The 20358-nt window shown below is 52.1% G+C and overlaps 1 protein-coding gene across 1 annotated transcript in view; it reads left to right on the forward strand.

Annotated features, from left to right (window-relative positions):
- Window positions 1-12499: 12499 nt before the first annotated feature.
- ADAMTSL3 (ADAMTS like 3) overlaps window positions 12500-20358 on the forward strand; it is a 331832-nt gene continuing 323973 nt past the window's right edge. Inside the window, exons 1-2 of the mRNA XM_026510570.4 lie at window positions 12500-12668; window positions 14120-14220. Of these exons, the coding sequence (XP_026366355.2) occupies window positions 14152-14220 (69 nt within the window). The 5' untranslated portion in view covers window positions 12500-12668; window positions 14120-14151. The remainder of the gene's footprint in view (window positions 12669-14119; window positions 14221-20358) is intronic.

Raw genomic sequence — 20358 nt, forward strand, 5'->3', positions numbered from 1 at the left:
CTTTATAGATGCAATTAAGGATCTTAAGATCCTGGATTGGGGAGGGGGGCCCTGAATCTAGTAATTGGTTCCTTATAAGAAAAAGGAGAGGGACACTTGTCACAAGACAGACACAGGGGGGAGGTCATGCGAAGATCACATGGAGACAGAGGCAGAGATGGGAGGGACGCAGCCCGCAGTCGAGGAAGACCCCTAGCCACCAGAAGCGGGAAGAGGCGAGGAAGGATTCTCCCCCAGGGCCACGGGCGGGAGTGCAGACTTGGCAACACCTTGATTTCCAACGTCTGCCTCCAGAACAGTGAGAGAACACAACCGTGTTGTTTTAAGCCACCCACTTGTGGTAATTCGTTACAGCAGCCCCGGGAAGCTAATGGAGTGGCCTTGGAGTTAATTCAATTCTTGCACTGTTCTAACTCACATCAGAGTCCTCTAGGGGAAAATCTACCCTGTCCGTGAGGATATTACAGTAATGGCCTCATGAAGACGGGAAGTGGTGTTCTGTGACTGACTGAGCCCAAGAGACCAACAGAAGAAACCCCCCAGGAATGCCGGGGTTCGGGCTGGTGGCAGATCCTTCTTCTCCGCTTTGGGATTTCTTCCACATAGAAGCAGCTCTATTAGCGTGACTTTCCTTCCCTCTCTACGTCCTCTAGTTCCCGAGCCCTGGGTCCAGAGGGAACCAGAATCGGAGGGCGAGTTTGGGAACAGGACCCGAGGGCCGGGCAGACACCAGCTACGCCCCTCCCTTGCCCTTCGCGGGAGCAGCTCACCTGCAGAGCGCACGCAGGGGTCAGTCCCCGGAGATGTGCTCTGCCCACGCGCTCCTCTGCCGTCTTACTGCTCAAGGTTTGGGCAGAGAAACAGGTGCTCTTCACTGCACACCTGCACACCCCCATTTACCGTATTTCTTATTTCTAGCTTTAAGCTAGCTGATGTTTATCATTCTACCGTTCTGTCCTATTTCGGTCTACAAATTTATTCAGTTGATAAGGATGCATTTATCATTGAGGCACGAAGCCACAAGAATGGTGAGAGATGAAGGCGCACAGAGGACACGAGGCTGCCTCGCTCTTGGCTCTCCCGGGGCATCTGCGACTCGGAAAATGACCCTTCTCCCAGGCCCTGTGACTCTTGAGGTTTCAAAGATGGAGGGGTTAGTGCTTCCCTAGAACTTTTGCTGGGAAGATGACTCATCTTGTTTACCTTAAACTAATATTTTTAAAACCATGGTCTCTGGTTTACCTAGCCAAGCAGAAGCTAGAGGAGGAGGCTGGCAAGAGGCAGCCAGGAGGGTACCACACAGGGGAGACCCCCCCACCCGGCACACATGGGGACTGACCTTGTAAATGTCCCAGGCCAGACGAGGTGAAGAATCAGGTGATGCTGAATCTCCCACAAGACACCCGTGGAGAAAGCCGGCGGATAGCATCCTTAGCCTGGCTCCTGGCACTGGGTTGACACCAGTCCGCTTCTAATCAACTGTTGGAAAGAAAACTGGGTTGTGTGCTTGTGCCTTGAGGCTCCCCATCAGCGGGGTTTCACACCCAGAAGTGTGTTGGACAAAGTGCATCCAGCCTTCTCCAGGCTGCGCTCTCTCTCTCCCAAAACCCTGGTCACCCCAGCAACCTCTCCCCTCATCTTCTCCTTATCTCTCCAACTCTGCACGCTGCTCTCCTTTGCCCTCCTCCTGGATCCTTTCTTCTCCTGGTCACTGCATGTAATTTATTAGTAGAAATTCTGATTCAGCCCAGGAGAAGTCTCCCAGCTGATTGAGCAGGGAAAGAATCAGTCCACCTTTTTTTTTTTTTTAAGATTTTATTTATTTATTTATTTGAGAGAGAAAGAGAGAGAGAGCATGTGACAGAGAGAGTGAGAGAGAGAAAGAGTGAGAGAGAGAGCGAGCACATGAGCAGGGGGGAGGAGCAGAGGGAGAAGCAGATTCCCAATGAGCAGGGAACCCGACTGGATCCTGGGATCCCGGGACCTTGGGATCATGACCTGAGCCGAAGGCAGATGCTTAACCAACTGCACCACCCAGGCGCCCCAGAATCAGTCTACCTTTAAAGGCAGAGGGGTAAAGCAATATTGCCAACCTGCATCATTACTGTTTCCTTTCGGGCTTGTCACCCCATTTGTTTCCCTAGCGGTCTCCTTGCCCTCCTGGCAGAGCCGAGGGAAGACACCGATGGCAGCGCATCTCTTCCCGCGTCACGAGAGCCCTTGTTGGCAAAGCGATGGCTACCGTCCTATCTTCTCAAGCCTCTGCACCTCAGCCATGGGGATGATTTTCTCCCCGGTTTCCGGCACTAATGTAGACTGTTACATCACATCCGTTTAGTGGGTATGGTTAGATGGTTTGAGTAAAAAATCTGAGCACCAATCATCTTCTTGGATCAGAAGTCTCTACCTGACCTGAAATTTCATGTCAATACCAGTGTGGTGGTTGTTTTTAAATTTTCTTTTCCAGTTTCTTTATTTATGCTTCGCAGAACACAGGACACTGCGTTCTCAGTTTTCCTGACTACATACATGGATTTAGGAATATTTGTTTCATGCAGTCTTTTGGTTTCTTTCTTGGTTTTCAAAAACAACAATAAAAATACACTGCTCTGGCACGTATTTAATGAAATAGCATTTAGCAATTACATGGGGAATGCCGAGTAAGTCCCAGTCTTGCTTTGATGGTAAACCAGGGACCCAGGCTAGGATTGAATGTCGTACTTGCCTAGGAGGACTCGGGGGCTTCTGGGTGTGTCTTCCAGGCTGATGCTTACAACGGCAGAGCAAAAGAACAGAGTTGAGAAAACACGTTTCAAGCCTGAGCTTCTGAGCCATGTGAGCGAATGCTGAAGACAAAGGCAGAAATCAAAAACCAGCTCAAAATAATTGCTTCTTGGTTTTGTTTTCTGAGAAAAAGAAGTTAACTTTTGGTATTTGCACTGTTTCCGGGAATCATAACAGCTTACATGCACGTTAGAGAATATTTAAAAATTCCTTTCCTGATAAACAGACATACGATAGACGGTGGATGGATAGATAGCTGTTTTCATGGACACCATCAGCTTCTGCGCCTTCAAGGATTAACCGTATGCTGACGAGGGACAGAGCTGCCTCTCCAGCGCAGGGGGTCCTCCTGATTCTAGACCCACAGGCATTTCCAGCTCAAACCGTTCCAGGCGAAGCCACCGTCTCCATGCTGCCCCTTCTCACCCAACATGCTCCTCTTCCTTGTATGTCCTTTGCATCAGTGAACGACACACGGTCCATGTCAAAAATCAGGGAGCAAACCCCGACTCCCCTCTCCCTGGTACCTACCTTTTACGTAATTCACCAAGCCTCATCAACCCTATCTCTCTAACAACTCTCAAATCCATCAATTTCCTCCTATGTCCATGACCGCTTGTGCCAGGATATGCTAGCAGGACTCTCGCTTGGGTTATTAAACATACAGTCAGGGTAATCATTCCAATCTTATCATGCCATTGCTCTGCCAGATATTATATTAAGCAAGCCCTTGAGCTTAGGGTCAAGTACAAAACCCCATAGCATGGCTTGTGTGCCTTTCACAAACTTGACCCCCGCCTACTTTTCTGTCCATTTCACTCGAGCCAACCCCCTTTTCACTTTGTGCGCCAAATGTATTCGTCTGCGTAGACTGGTTTATGCTACAGTAACAAATAACTAAAAAACATCAGAGGTTCGACTGATAAAGGTAATTGCTTGTTCATATAAATTCCGGGGTAGGTTGGATGACTCCCCAAGCCGGCTGTCCTTCTTGGGTCAGCAAGACCCTTTGACTTGTGGCTCTGCCATGCCAGTGCACAATGTCTGCGCATTGGGCACAGCTGCCCAAGGGGAAGAAAGGGGCTGGAGAAGCCACGGGAGCTTTCCACTGCCTCGACTAGGAAGAGATACACAGCAATTCCACTCTTATTTCATTGGCTAGAATCAGTCACATGGCCCTGCAAGAAGGCTGGGAATTGCAGCCTCCAAGAAGGAGGCACATGAGAAGGGATTTGGCGAATGCGCAGCATTTTCTCTGCCACACCAAACATTGAAAAAGCACGTGGTTGTTGAATTGGAACTTTCATCTTTGGGCCTTTGCACGTTTTCCTTTTTGTCTGGAATTCTTACTTCACACCCAAACCTTCTCATGAATAATTCCTGCCCAGAACTATTTTTTGTGGAGGAATGCAGGGGAATGCCAGGCTAGAAGCTCTTTCTCAGGATTCTGAGAGCTGGAACAGTATTCTAGAAGCTGGCTTTTAACTGGCATCCTTGAAATGTGAGATAAATTACGTCCCTTTAAATTTGAATTTCAAATCAAATAAAAATTTTATATAGATTTTCATATCTCCCTGTGTGATAAAAAGAAGTTGTGTTTAGATGGTTGGTTCTAAGTCAATAAGCATCCGTCTCTCTAGTTCTGGATCTGATGTGATATCCAACCCACTTCATGGCTGATACCCTGAGAACATATTGGAAAAGACAAATGAGATGAACAAGTAACAGAAATAACAGATGAACTATTTCTTAATTCTCTCTCCTTTTTTTTTTTTTTTTTTTTTTTTTTTAGAGAGGAAGAAAGAATGCAAGTGGTGGAGGGGGAGCAGAGGGAGGGGGACAGAAAGAATCTAAAGCAGGCTCAACACCCAGCCCAACACAAGTCTCGATCCCACGACCCTGAGATCATGACCTGAGCTGAAATCAAGAGTCGGACACTTAACCGACTGAGTCACCCAGGCTCCCCCTTAATTGTTTTTACTGTAATAAAGTTGTTGACAATGTATTAATTATCTGTTATTATTTAACAAAGTATCACACACCTGGTGGCTAAAACAACACACGTTCAGACATTGAGTATCTTGCAGCTTCTGTGTTTCAGAAATCCAGGCAGGGCTAACCTGGATCCTCTGTTTCAGGGTCTTTCACAAGACTGCAGTTAAAGTGTCAGCCAGGGCTGAGGTCTCATCTGAGGCATGACTGAGGAAGGATGCATGGCCAAGTTCATGTGCTTGATGGCAGAATTCGGTTTTTTTGCTGGTTGTCTGCTGGAGATCCTTAGTGCCTTGCCACATGGGTCTCTCTATTATTGGCTCCCTTCATCCTATCAAATAAGGGAGAGAGTCTCCTGGCAAGAGGGAAGTTACCATGTTATATAACATAATCAAAGAAGGGCTGTCCCATTGCCTTTGAAAATTCTTTGTGCGTGTGTAGTTTTATGGTTTTATCAACAAAATTATGATGTGTGCACCAGTTGTCTATTCATTTTCTTTGCTGCACAGCCTGGCATTGGGCTTGCTGACTCTGATGGCCAGCTGGGGTGCTCTTTCCACTGTGGTTCTGTGGTTCTTGGAGGAGACATTGTGAGCAATCTTTGCCCGGTAAGATTTGTTGCACAGCAGCAACACTTCAGCTCCTTGATGCTGTGGATTAGGAATTTCCAGAAGCCACTGGGAAGCATGTGCTCTGTTTCCTTGTTGCTCCTGTAATCAGTGCTGGGCATTAAGATCTGACCCTTGAATCTTGTATGTACCCTATTGTCAATGCCTTTGGGTTTCTGCCAGTTGTGCTTAATTTTGACATAGGGGTCTGACTGGTGCTGGCTTAACTTCTTGGTCCTCTTTTTAATGATCATGGGCTTCAACAGAGGTCTGAGGGTGGCCAGGATGCCAAGAGGGAATGGCTGCCACCTCTGCAGGCAGCACCAAGGAAGCACCTTTGTCATATTTTATTGCTAGAAGTAAGTCACAGATCCTGTCCACACTCAAGGAGAGGGGATTACACAGTGGTGCGAGTACCAGGAGACAGCGATCACTGGGGGGCCCCATTAGGATATGTCCACTGCAGATACTCTACAATGTTCCCTCAATTCCTCATTAGTCTGAAGAGGCATGTGTAACTCACATGTGTGCTAGGTGGTCAGATAGGATTTGTTCTAGAGCATGGGACGGATTTACTTATTCTTTCCTAGATCTGATCCCCACCCCAGCCATTTATATTATTCTAAATAGTATATTCTAAATATACTAAATATTCTAGTAGATTGGTTTTCACTGGGGAGTAGCTGATTTTATTTTAAGGAAGAAGATCCTGAGCCTGTACTTAAAAGTTAGCTCTCAACGGAAACATCACTTCTCCTAAGAATCTCTAACACCCCCATGACCGAATTAATTGCCATCCTACCCAATTCTTTTATAGCTCCCTGTTCTAACACTCTGGGAACATTTATCACACCCTATCTCATTGGCTCCTTCAGGGACAGGTAATATCTTATTACACCATTGTGTTCCCAGGACCTAGCCCATGCCTGGCACAAAGTCGATTGTCAGTTAATATACATTGCATTTCACTGCATTGAACTGAACTTTTCTTCGGATCTGAAGCTGGCCAATCGTGGATGGTGGGATCTGAAGGAAATTGGTTCTTCACACTCATCCATAGAACATTTTTGCCTAGGGACGCCTGGGTGGCACAGCGGTTAAGCGTCTGCCTTCGGCTCAGGGCGTGATCCTGGCGTTATGGGATTGGGCCCCACATCAGGCTCCTCTGCTATGAGCCTGCTTCTTCCTCTCCCACTCCCCCTGCTTGTGTTCCCTCTCTCGCTGGCTGTCTCTATCTCTGTCGAATAAATAAATAAAATCTTAAAAAAAAAAAAAAGAACATTTTTGCCTGGGTCTTGGTAAAGAAGGGATAAAAATGCCTAATAGGGGCACCTGGGTGGCTCAGTTTGTTAAGCATTTGCCTTTGGCTCAGGTCAGGATCTCAGGGTCCTGGGATTGAGCCTTGTGTCGGGCTCTCTGCTCGGCAGGGAGTTTGCTTCTCCCTCTCAAATAAATAAATAAATAAATAAATAAATAAATAAATAAATAAAATCTTTTAAAAAATGCCTAATGTGGGGACCCCTGGGTGGCTTAACCGCTGTGCCACCCAGGCGCCCCTGTTTTCTTTTTCTTAAATCTTAACCCTTTTGTGAGTGAATGATTTCCTAAAACGTAGCATGTACTTCGATCCATCCATGAACAGAGTCTAACGTACAAATGCATTCGATAAATAATCTGGATTCGTGAACACGGACACAGTACCGTGCCAGGATGCAGTGATTTTCTGAGGCCTTCTGAGGGGAATAAAACTTTCCCAGACTATGGTGTTGTTTTTTTGTTTTTGTTTTTACTTCTCTTGTGCCTTTTACAGTTCTTCTGTAGTGACTTTATGTGGCTAGTATCGCTTTGCTTAGCAGGCTTTCTTTTCCTTTCGAATTTACAGCCTCTAAGTTACTCTTGAAAGCCAGAAGAACAAACACGTTGGAACAATGTGCAAACACAGAATCAAAAGCTTGGGTGAGACCCAAGTGTTTGCTCAGACACAATATGCTTAAATCTGATGTCAGGCGGATGCGCAGAGGCCTTTTCTGTTCTGGTTGGGGTCCGAGCTGCAGAGACTGCTGTGGCTGAGTGGTGGAGGAGCTGCTATATGTAGAGAGTTGCTGTATTATACAAGCAGAGTATAACAACAATTTTGGACATTACACTGGAAAGACCTATTGCCCGCAATGTAGCAGGGAAAGCTGATGCTCGGAGAGGTGAAGCGATTTGCCCAGAATCCCCCAATTTGTGGCCAATCCTGGACCGCAATGGTGGGTTTCCTGACGAGAGCTCCAGGGTTCCCCTCTCACCTTGTGCCTCTGAAGGGAAGATGAGGGTTGTCAGGGGCCGAGTGGAACGGTTCAAAGTTACTAGCAAATCCGTTCTTCCCGGGGCATCTGTGTTTTGTTCCCGATCCGCAGTAGAGTCTATCTGGACATATGTGTGTGTGTGTGTGTGTGTGCGTGTGTGTGTGTGTGCGCACACGCGAGATTATCAGAGTATAAGATCACACAAATCCGAGCCAGGTCAGCACCCTCCTAGTCCTAGAGGCCACGTGGGAACCAGCCTTGGTTTGAGGCATGGAAGGTCACCAGATCCCAGTTCTGTTTGTTTCCAACACTCTAGGGGACGCTAACCCTCCTTAGCCCACCCCTAAGGATTTGAAACTTTCTAGAAAAAGTCTGTCCAACACCACCCTCCCGACAGAGATTCCGATTGGCTCAGAGCCCCAGAGCCGCAGTAATCCTAATTCCTAAGCTCCTGACTTGAAAGCATGCATCTGGCCCTCAGAGAAGTCATGAGATCACCCATCTGGCCCCCCGAGGTGCTCTCTGGGGATCTCAGGGCGGGATGAGAGGAGAAGCCAAGAGCGAGGGTACGCCACAGCCCAGAGCGCCTCACCGCACAGAACCGGCTCCTGTCACCCCTCTTCCCAAGGGCTCTTTTTGCTGAGGAAGCAGGAGACTTGAACACATTTTATAAAACAAATTTCTGTTCCAAAGAAGGACTCCACCCCGGACAGGCAGAAAACTGTAAACACTGGCTGAGCGTGTTTCCCATATGGGGCTAAGGAGACCTGAAGCACCGCGTGAAGTCGGTGCTGTCGGTGTGGACGCTCTGTCCAGACCCCCAGCGTCGGCAGGTGCACCCGTCCCCCTGCTGAGGAGAGCATGGCTGCCAAGGGCTCAAGCCTGAGAGCTTCTCTGGAGCACTGCCTTTGGTTTACGGGAGTAGCCGGGGAGGTCACGCCACCATCCAACTCTAGAGGAGGCGAGGATGGACTGGCACGTGGATGTTGCCTTAAGACTGGGCAAGTGTGTGGCGAATCTTCTGCTCCAGGGACACTAAGGATCAAGCAAAAGGGAGACCGCCCCTGGGCCTCAGGCTTGCTCTGCTCTCCCCCCTTTCCTGTCCTGCTCTCTACTCCCTTACAGTTTTCTTTTTTCTGGAAGACCACCCTCTTGACAATCTCACAGCCCTAACACACCGTGCTCACCTGGCAGTCCCAGCCTCTTATCTCCTGAGGGCTTTGGCTGAGAGCGTATGCTTTGTTCCTATTGTAGTCAACTGCAACTTCTATAGGATTCGCCCCCAAATATTTCTCTCCAAGCCTCCAATGTCATCTTCTCGGGCGTGCTTCTCACACCCATCTCACAGGTCCTGCGAGCAGAGAGAACAAAACTGTATCAAGAACAAATTCAGGCTGATGCCCGGAAGGGATGTCTTCTCTCTCTTAGGGTAAAACACACACCTACTCCCACACCAGCGTCACCCATAGTAAATTCCCTGGTCCTCTGTGCACGCCTCCCACACAAATGTAGCGTTGTTGTGCTTGTCTGCCTGTCTGGTGGGGGTTAGTAGGCCATGCTGGGAGTAGAGGTGGGGATCCCTAAAACTCTTCCAGGGAAGAAGCAGATCTTGTGCCTGGTAAAGGAAACCGGAACTCAAGAAGATGGATCCTCGGGAAGAAGTGGAACTCAGTTTCTTAGAACTCTCAGGGTTGACGACACTGCCCTTGTCCTCAGGCGGTAGGGATTCTATTGGGAGGAAGGGGCAGTCTAGGGCCAGAACCCTCAGAGATAGATTGGGTGGCCCACTGCACCCAGTGGCCCAATCCAACAGATTGGCTTTTTGGGGGTACGTTCTCTTCTGTTCTTCCCACTCCCCAATCTTCTCCCACCTCTTCAGCAATGTCTTGTTGAAACATTTTGGCCAGATCTGAGTGGAGGGGGTGCAGGGCAGAGGGGAGAGTGGGTGGGTGACTGAGGGAAAGTTTTGGGTCTACACTTGGGCAGAGTGGTAGGAGAGTCCTAATGGGGGTAGTTAGCTGGGAACCTGGGCACAGGGCCTGCGAGGTCCAGCCAGCCCTCCCTAAGTGGAGTCTGCCCTTCCTGGCTAACTCACAGTGCCTTCGTTACAAAGGGGATCGCTTGATCTGCTGGAGGAACAGGAAGGAACTGCCCTCGGTGCTGGTGATGCCTGCTCTTCTCCTTTTCACTGCCCACCCACTGTTTCTTGAGGGGCTGGCCCAACAGGAGATGTAGCCCATGGGAGAGCGCGCCTCAGCCCGGCCTCCATACGTGATGCAGGGCGCCCCCTGGAGCCTGGCTCAGGAATCAAGAGTGCCCGGGGCAATGAGACAGGAAGTCCCGCTGAGGCACTTCTACCTGGAGCAGAGCACCTCCAGTGTTGCCAGCACACCTTCTGCTCCACAGGCACTCTCGGTGCTTTCCCGAACTGCAGGCACGGGCAGCTCAGTTCACCCCAGCTGCACGGACATAATGTCTCTTTGAATTCTCCATTTCATCTTGAATATTCATGTGCTTCTTGCAATAGGCTCCATGAACATCAGGGCTCGTTTTAGACTATGAATGACGTGAGAACTGGCACATTCTCGCTGCTAAGAATGTGTGGTTCAACCCTTCTACATCAGTCTCCTCATTTGCAAAATGGAATAAAAACAATGCCTACCCCATAGGCTGGTGATGACTGACTTAATACGTGCGAGGAGCCTGGAGCAGAGCCTGGTGCCCCTGATGTCCTGAAATGGTGTTGTTATCCCCCTACTGACACCCTGGTGAGAAGCACCAACGCTCGGTCCTCGTTATTTGCATCTCCCATGTTTGTGAATTCACCTAAGATTTATTTTCAGCAAATCAATACTTGCAGTTCATGCTCATTTGGAAAAGGGGCAGAAATTGTGAATCACCTGCTCTCGTGTCCCCAGTGACAGGTGGAAGGTGGAACGGGGGGCCCTACTCTGCCTTCTGGTGTCAGCAGTCACCCTGTAAGCAAGTGTCCTTTTAGGGTCTATGCTGTGCCACTTTTTATGTTTTTGTCTTCTTTGTTGGTCATTTCGCTGTTTAAAAGGGCCCCCAAAGCAGTGCTGGAGGGCTGGCCAGTGCTCCTAAACAGAGGTTCAGTGCGATGTGTCCTCCAGAGCAAATCCGTGGGCCGGAGATGCTTCATTCGGGCAGGAGTGGTACTGCTGGTGGCCATGGGTTCAGTGTTCATGAATCCATGAGGTATGTTCTAACGAGAACCACAGATAAAATGAGGTTGTATATTGATTGGTTGACAGACGTGACCAGGGGCTGGCAGGGACCTAACTCTGTCTTTCAGAGGTTCGGTATTCACAACATTGTTCCCTTGGCTTCATACGAACAGAACGACGGAGAACCGTAGGTAGGTGCCATCTTGGAGGTTCAGCCCAGCGATCCCTGCCCTGGACTGAGCCATCTCCCCCTGCGCCCTCTGCCCCTGGCACACTGTCCTCTGCTCATCTGACCATGAGAGTCCAGCCGTCTCACATGGAGTGGGGACACAGTCTGACACCAGCCGAATGTAGCAACTACAGAACAGGCCGGAGTGCAGCTTCCGGGATGAACAGCAGAGGAACTTTAGAGAGGAGACCGGCGTCAACCCTGGCTTTGCAACTCACTGTGTGCAAGGTATCTTCCTCTGGGCCTCGGCTTCCTCACTGTGAAATGGAAATAATGATCTTAACCAACGCCACTGAGCCCGATGTGAAGATTAACTGTGCACAAAGAGCTCAGCACAGTGGCTGGCACACGGGTACCCAAGGAAATGATGCCCGTGGTCACACTTAGGTGGGGCATAAGGCAGCCTTTCTGAGCTTTGTACCCTGGCCCCTGGCTTTATACCTCTGAGATTAGGCCCAAGCCAGGGACAAACACTGCGTCTTAATTCTCTTCACTTCTAGAAGTCCACAAGGAAAGTCATCCCTGTCCCCAGTCTTGACATCCCGTTACCCTTAACCCTTGGCGCGGCACCCCATTGTTTGGGCAGCTCAAACAAGCCCATCTCCCATGAAGTGGCTGCTGGTACCTGGCCTGGAGGGGACCCTACTCGGTCACTCGTGGCCCCTGGCGGCCAGATGTCCACGTGGTGAGCGCGCTCAGGAGTCCGTGGCCGGGCGTGGGTTCTGCGCGGGGGGCGTGGGTTCTGCGCGGGGGGCGGGGGCCCGGGACCGAGGCGGCGCGGGCCGGGACGGGGGTCGCGGACTCCGCTTAGGACCCGACCGGCCGGGGGCGCCTGAGGCCCGCGGGCATGAGCCGGCGGCTGGCGGCTGCGGGCACCCCTCCGTGTGGCCACTGGGCCGGCCTGAGCAGCGCCGGCGCCTGGCCCGGGAGGGGAGGCTGGGGGCTCGGGACGGCGGGAGGCGACGGCAGCCCTCCTCCCGGCTCCGACTGAGGCGGGGCGCCCCGGGCTGGCTCGCGAGGCCGCGGCCGCCTCTCCCCAGCGCGCCTGCCGGCGTCGGCGGTGGCGGCGTCGGCAATCCCGGCTCTTGGCACCACGCCTGGCGGCCGGCCCAGGGCGAGGAGTGGCTTCCAGGAAGCGGGCGGAGGAGCGTTCCAGCCGCGTCTCGCCGTCGCCGAGGCCCCGCGCGCTCGCAGCGGCCCGGGCCCGGCCCCTCACGCGCTCCCCTCGCGCCCCGGCGCCCCCGGCTCGGGCGGAGGGCGGGCGGGCGGCGAGGCGCGCCGTGCACTTGCCGGGCGGTGCAGGTGGCGGCGCGCGCCCTCCGCCGCTGGGCCCCCGCCAGCGCTGCGCTCCGCGCCCGGAGGGGGCGGGAGAGGCGGGGCGGCCCCCGTCCCAGCCCCATTTAACTGCTCGGCGGCGGCAGCGACTGCGGCGCCGCGGGCTGGAGGCCGGCGTCGGGGAACGTCCTGGTCCCGGATTCCGCACGAGGTGTTGACGGCGCCGCTCCCGCCCGCCTCTCCGCCGCGCGCGCCCGGCCCGCGCCGCCCGGGCTGCACGTTCCAGAAGCGTCCACCGCGCAAGGTGGGTGTCGCGAGCTCCGCGCGGGGGGCGAGGGAAGGCTTTCCCCGGGGGTAGTCAGACTCGGGGCAGTGGCCGCCGAGCAGGGTTGGGGGAGGCGGAGCGGGAGGGGGTTACTTCGCGGGTCCAGGGGTCTCCAGGACCGGGGCGCTCACCCCCGCCGCGGCTTGGAGACCTCGGGTCGGCACGCTCCGTGGGCTCCTGGAGCATTCGGGGAGTGACGTGCGGGGCTCTCCGCGGGCGGGGCTCGCTCTTAACTTGTGGGGGAACCCCGGAGAACGGGGGCTTTCGGGCTCGGGCTTCCCAGGCGGAAAACGGACGGACAGCAGCCAGGAGCCGTGAGCGTCGGAAGGGCCGGCCGCCCGGCCGGTGGGTCTCGAGCGCCTAGAGCGCCAGGGGCCGAGGCGACGCGCCCGCGGGAAAAGCGGGCGTAGGGTGCCGGGGGCGCGCGGACGCAGGAGGAGCCACCGGCGGGCAGCAGGCGGCCGGCGGGGTGTGCGGCGGGGCAGCCGGGGCGAGCCGGCGAGGGGGGCGCGCGGTCCCGGGGCCCGGCACCGGCCGCCTCCCTTCGGCCCAGAGTCGCCGCCTCAGGTCGGAAACAGCAGCACATTTGCGGATCGCATTAGGCCAGGCCCTTAATGCTTTCTCCAGATGGAGAGAAGCCACCGACCCGCCCCCGGACACCGGCTCCGCCAAGGCGCCCGCGAGGCGAAGCGAGAGGCGAGTGTGACCTCGGCTTTTCCAGTCTCGACTCATACTGATTTCCCTGTAAATTGTCAGGAGAACGCTGCAGAGACCCCCCCCGCGGCCCTCCCAGGCTCAGGGGGCCTCTGCTGGTTCACCCTCACCTACTTTTGGGAGGTTGTGTTGGGCGGGCGTTGAGGCTGTGCCCTCTGAACCACCCCGGACTCAGCTCTCAGACCTCTCAGGCTGCAGGTCTGGGGTTCGGACAGCACACGGTGTCATCTGCTGGGGAAAGCCTTGAACTTTCAGAAGACCTGCGTTCCAGTCGTACAACAGTCACCATGCTGTGTGACCTTAGGCAGGTCCCTTCCAGTCTCTGGGCTGGCTTAGTTGGTCTTAGATTCATTTTTGCCTGAAGTCGAAGAAGCTGGCAGGTGCCCTAAGCCTTGGCTCCGTGCTGACTTCCTGAGTCAGATGCCAGTAGCCACACCCTGCTGCTGACACATGAGCTGGAAAGCGGCTGGTGCAGAGATGTCTCAGCTTCTGAAGGGCTAGAGGTGTGGGTTGCACATGGGAGTCAGGTCCAGCTGCCCTGCTGACCTTGATGTGGGCCCATCTGTACCCTTGGTACAGCTCCACCTTGGACCTACACAAACCTTTGCAAGACGTTATGGGAGGCTCAGGATCCCTCCCTCTGATTGGTGTCTTAAGTCATGGTGCTGCCACCGGGGGCAGAGCTGGATGGAAACCAATGTTTTCCTCTTTTGTAGGCTCAGGAGAGATCCCCAGGAAACTGGACCCCATGGCTTCCTGGCAGAGCTCCTGGTGGCTGCTGATACGGACAGTCTTCATGCCCTCTGCCCTCCTGCAGGTAGTATTTAGGAAAGAAGTATGGCAGGCATCCCTCTGCTTGCTTACCAGCATTACTCTAGATCGCCAAGAGGTGGTGTGATTTGTGTTAACCCTATACCGAAGAGAATCTAATTTTCTCTCTTACCTCCAGCAAACGGTATTTCTGGTTGTCTTAGCTGTAAGAATGATTCAAATTCCTTGGGTCCTCTCTGAGTCCTGAGTAGGGCCTGGGTGCCACTTGAATACCATGTACCAGCAGTGACTTGGGACTGTGGTGGACCCTGTTTTTTCAGTCTAGAATGACTGTCTGCATGTGCCCAGTAGAGGCGAGGCTGCTAGAGGCCAGAACACAATGAATGGGGCAGAGCCTAGGTTCTGGCCTTAGCTCAGCCACTAAATACGTATTCTGAGTTTGCTTCTATCAACACATATCACACTATTTTGCAGTCCTTTTTTTAGATTCCTGTCTTTCCCACTAGCCTGAGAAGGCCCACCTCATCTCTTGCATCCTCATTTGCCAACAGGGCAGACTGAAATAAAAGAGTGAAGATAGTATCGCCCAAGAGACTATAGGGAGTGGTGGAGACAGCAGCAAAGTGGATGGCACGTGGTCCATCTAGTTAGAGAAGCCTCTGCTCGCCTCCATCTGACCATCACCCCAAGCCCGGGATTGCCATAGCTTCTAATTTCTCAAGATAGCTGGATCATCCAGGTTTCCTATGAAACCTCCCGGTTTTGAAAGCAGTGGAAGCCAGACAAATGTTTGCAGCCTGACTTTAGCCAAGCAGTCTGTAGCCTCCGGTCTAAAGGTGCAGAGCACGTTGTAGTGTTGTGTTCCCAGGGCTGGGCTAGCCCAGGACAGCCCCCTGTGGGAATTAGAATAAGGCAACCCCTCTTTTCAGACATAACTTCTTGGGTGTATGGCTTAGTGGGGTGGCCTGTGTACCCTCAGGGTCTAGCCAAGGGCCTGGCCCTTCAGAAGGGCTTTAATGTCTGTTGAATGAGGATGCACACTTGCATAAAGGCTCACACCGTGGGATCGATTCATCAGACTGCCTCTCAGTTCACTTTCTTGGACACAGTGCTTCTGAGCCTCTTCCAGCTCCAGTGCCCCATGACTTCAGTGGCTCATGAGAACTGGTTGTCGAGGTGCGGTTTCTCCCCCGTTATCCCATTTCATTGATGCCACTCCATAAGTACATTTTAACAGATCTCTTTTTGAGAATGGAAGTTAAGTATTTTCAGGGTGGTTTTAGGGTTTCTCTAGTCAGTGGGGTGTAGGGTGGTGGCAGATGGTGGAGACTTGCTTTTCTGTCCCCTCAGCAGATCTGAAACAGGCTTTATTCCTGGTCAGCTGGGGCTGAGGTTTCAAGGCACCACGTTTCATTTTGTCTTCTTGCACCCTATAAAATTTAAATGTGCTTTGAGGCAGTCTGTTGACCTTTGGCCAAGGGCAGTGTTTGCCCAGCTTGAATCACTCAGTGACCTCTTTTGGATTTTTCCATATCTGTGTGCCTCTGGCCGTGTTGTTTCCCTGTTTGGGGCAGTGTGTGCAGGAGATCGTAAACGGAGGTTTCTGACTCCACTATCATCCACACTGCCCACTGCTCGAGTCCCAGCGCACCTCCTTCCTGACCTGCCACGAAAACTTCTCTGCATCAGTTTCGGCCTCTGTAGAGAGGGGATCTACCTCACAGAATTGTTTGGAGAAGTTAATCCGCTGCAAGTGGAAGAAGGGAACAGACAAAACAAAAACAGTGTCTGGCATGTGACGGGTATGTGATGGACGGAGCTGTCTGCGGCTGTTGCTGCCTGTATGGTGGGTGAGAACTGGAGCCTGCCTGTAGTTTCTGCTGTGGTACTGTAGGGGGCACTCAGGAGGCATCAGCCGAACAGAGAGGATGCTGCACCGGCTAGGAGGGGGTGGGGCCCCATCTTCTCATGGGGAGCTCCTGCAGGTGTGAGTGGGATTGGCTAGGGCAGTCTCCCCATGGGTCATGGGAGAATGTTCTAGTGAAGTGTCGGTCAGTCCTGAGACCCTGCTCATGGGTTGGACATGTGGTTGTCTGTCTAGGGCCTGCCTGGGTTTGATTCAAAACTGCCCCTCTGGGGTGTCTTGGGACTTTGGTGTTTGGGCGCCTTGAGATGTCCCTCCGTATCTCCCCTTGCCTTGTGTTCTGCCACTAGGTGGCTGGTAGAGAATTAGTAGACACAAGGCTGAGCCACAGGGAGCAAGGGTGTGCCAACTCATTTAATAAAAACGAGATTTCCTTTAATACACCAGCGACGACTTAACCTCTTGTAGTCACTGACCACAAGTAACTGTGATGGACTGCAGAGCAAAGCATGAGGCCGGCAGTCTTGTGTTTTTCTAACTTGTTCTTGAACATTTCTGGAGAAGCTTGCTGCTTCCCTCCCACTTCCGGTGTCATGGGCCCTGGAAGCTTCCTGCGGCTTCAGATCCTCTCCTTGGGGAGCTGTTCCAGCTCTCCCTTTGCAGCCTCCTTCATGGGGAAACCTCCACTCCGTGGGTGTAAACATGGCTCCAGTCATGGGCTCCAAGCATGCTTCGTCAAACCCACTCCCTTCCTTAGCGAAACCTTGGGCAGATTCACTTTCATTTTTTCATGTAAAAAAAAGTCCAGTCCGGTTTAAAATTTTGATTCCCCACTTTGCTTTCAATCTCCCCTCCCTTCTGTCCCGTGTAGGGTTGACACGTGGCTCCGGGCACATGCCACGCGGTTGTGCTGTGGTCTGTTCTCTTCCCACCTCAACCAGTGGTGAGGATTGGCTCTGGGATACTTCTTCCTTTTAATTATTCTGGGTCCAGCTTTCCTGGCATTGGAAATAGCAGAAGGGAGCAGGGAGAAGAGCAAAGAGTTTTCTACTTAACTGGATGCCTCTCTCTGGCGGTTGCCACTGCACGTCCGGCTCTCGCTGACTCTCGTGCCTGCGGGTGGCAAGTGCGGTTTCTTCAGACGGCTCTGCAGGCCCTCCCTTTCCTGGAGCAGGAGGTCCGGCTCTGCCTGGCATTGCTGCTGGGCTCTTCCTGCCCAGTGCTCAGCTCTGTGGGCTGGGGTACCAGCAAGGTGGTTTAAACCCATACCCGTAGCATAACATAGAGACTTGCCGAATCACTGCGTTGTACGGCTGAAGCGAATGTGACGTCATGTGTCAACCACACTTCAATCACAAAGACACCCCTGCTCCCTTTGGTGTTGTCCACTCGATCCATAGGAAATGCACGCTTCCCTGCTGTGCAGACAGCGGAGGCATGGGATCCAACACGCTCCCTCCTCTCTCTGGCTGCCAGCTGCCTTCAGTTCCCATGCCCTGCTCCGGGGGACAGATCAGCAGACTGTCTGAGCTGAGGCCAGTCGGTGGGGGTAGAGGGTGGATGGCCGGTCTCTGGGCAGGTTCCCCTGCAGTGCTCTTTTTCCTCCTTAGAGAGGAGGGAGGTGACAGTAGGACTCACCATGCCCCTCCCTAGCGAGCTCTGAGGCAGGTGTCTGCCTGATGTTGGTCACTCTTTTTAGAATGTGAGGCACTTAGCTCCTGTCTGTCACCACTTTGGCCCCTAAGACCAATGTTTTGGCATTGGCAAAGGTCCCGCTGAATATCGTGACACTAAAATTAGACATGTCAGCTCTAGGCCGAGGGCCAGGGCTGGTCTTGGTGGTAGTTGTGGTCTCAGTGATTCGGATTTCAGTGGTTCTGCTCTGAAGTTTTCAGGGTTGCTGTTGGAGGTGGTTCTTGGTGGTTCTGGTCTCAGCGGTTCTCTCTGGCATTGTTTTTGGGCTTGGTGCTATTTTCGGTCTTGATCCATCATTCTGGTTTCCTCAGTTCTGGTATTGGGAGGGGTTCTGGTCTCGGTGGTTCTGGATATTTGGGTGGTTCGGGTCTCGATGGCAGTTTTGTCTGGGTGGCTGTCGTCTCGGTGGAGGCCTTGGTGTTCGTAGTTCTCGTCCTGGTGTTGGCTCTGGCCTCGGCGGTGGTTGTCCCCTTCTGACACCACAAATGTTAATCCTGACCTTTTAGCTTTTACCCCATCCCCTTTATATCAGGAGGCAGAATCTGAGCATGGGTGGTTGTGGTGAGGTGCAGAAATCCCCCACCTCCTCAGAACCACACTCCTGACGCGGGAGAAGGAGGGTGGCAGACTGAGAGGGCGGTCTGGGTTGGTGTCCTCTTGATTGAATTGGGTCGTGCGTGAGCAGTGGTTAGAGAGCCATCAACACTTGTATTCACTGTTCGCAGAGTGAGTTCTATGACACTAGTGAGGTCCTGGCGCAACCACTTCTCTTCTTACTCTCCTGTGCATGAACTCACATCTTAAGAACTCCCCAGCCAAGCTCTGTGGCGCTGTTCCTGCTGGTCCCCATCTAGATAAGAGGTTTCAGAGAATGACAGTGAACTGATTGACCTCCTTGCCACAGCTTGACGTTCTCTGTCTAGCAGCAGTGACTGCTAGTGGGTAGGTTATGCACATAAAAACTTGAAGAAAAGTAGAAGATCTGGATAAATGGAAAGAAAATCAAAATAAAAATTTGGCCTTACTACTCCCACCCAGAAAATAACTATTAGTGTTTTCATGTGTAATCTGCCAGACTTTTCCATGCATAAATATGATAAAAATACGTGTGTTATGTTTTGATAAATGGGGTCATGCTAACGATACGGCTATCCATCATTGTTTTCAGTCACTATATCGTGAATATCTTTCCACGTCAGCACATATATGACTGTGTTTGCATTTGTAATGGCTGTGTTCACTGTACTTATGGACACACTGTGATACCAGAATTTGTTGAAGCACATTGTTTCTTTATTTGACATTTGGGTGGTTTCCAGGATGGTTCGTTCACCTGTAATGAGCATCTCATGCTCACGTCTTTGCTTACTTATTTGAATATTCCTTAGAATAATTTTTTCCTTAGTTGACTGCTTTGCTACACATTTGATATACCTTGTGGCCCTTTTTCTCTTCGTCCTGTTTTATTCTGGGTACAGTTCTTCCGGCACTCTGGGTTTTATGCCATAACGGTGCTCCCTGTGTGACCTCACCCTGCACAGTGATTTTGGGTGCAGATTCCAAGCTGTGTGGGACACTCATGAAGAAGCCTGAGCAGAAAGACCTCGGCTTGTCCGGGAGGCAGGATCCACCTTATTACCACGTTGCCCCCCGAGGCCTGTAACTGCAGGATGGAGTCATTGGGCAGATCCCATGAGAATCCAGTGGGAGAACGGAAGGAAGCCCTCTCCTTGCTTGTCGCAGGTGACACCTGACTCCTTTCTCTTTCTGCCTCTCTGACCTTCCCATCTCTGGCTATTTATTTATTTATTTATTTAAAAGATTTTATTTATTTATTTGACAGATAGAGACAGCCAGTGAGAGAGGGAACACAGCAGGGGGAGTGGGAGAGGAAGAAGCAGGCTCCTAGCGGAGGAGCCTGATGTGGGGCTCGATCCCAGAATGCCGGGATCACGCCCTGAGCCGAAGGCAGACGCTTAATGACTGAGCCACCCTGGCGCCCCCATCTCTGGCTTTTTAAAAAAGCTGCTCAGTTCCGGAGTTCTGTACTTGACCTCTTCTTTCTGTCTCCCTCTGCTCTCCTCAGGCACCTCCCATCATGCCTCTGGTTTCCTCTCCAGAGGCTCCTGAGTGGGACTTACCACCAGGGGACCCAGCTCCCCTAGGGATCCAGCTTTCAAAGGTTCTCTTCCAAGAAGGTTCTACATACACTGAAAAGATAGATATCTTCTATTTTACTTTAACTTCTAAATGTCAACATTGGAAATAAAACACAGTTTTGAACGTCTATTTTGGTTTTTCTTTCTTTTCTTTTCTTTCTTTATTATTATTGTTTGAAACTCAAAAGCCTCTCCAAAATGGAAAAGGCCCGGTATTTCTGACAGCATTCTGTTTGCCTCCTCCTTGAGCTGCACATCAGCATATCCATGAGCTGCTAGCCACCTCCCCTGGGCTACTGGGGGGGAGGGGCTTAAAGACAATACTTCCTAAATGGAAGTCCTCATCCCCCCTGCCCCAACTCTGTCTCAAAGCTTAGATTCTCCATCACCTGGTCATATGAGCCAGAATCCTGGGCTCCCTCTAGATGCATTCTTCTTTGTTGCCTTGCCCTGTACCCATTCTGTC

The sequence above is a fragment of the Ursus arctos genome, unplaced genomic scaffold, assembly GCF_023065955.2.
Source record: "Ursus arctos isolate Adak ecotype North America unplaced genomic scaffold, UrsArc2.0 scaffold_28, whole genome shotgun sequence".
NCBI lineage: Eukaryota > Metazoa > Chordata > Mammalia > Carnivora > Ursidae > Ursus > Ursus arctos.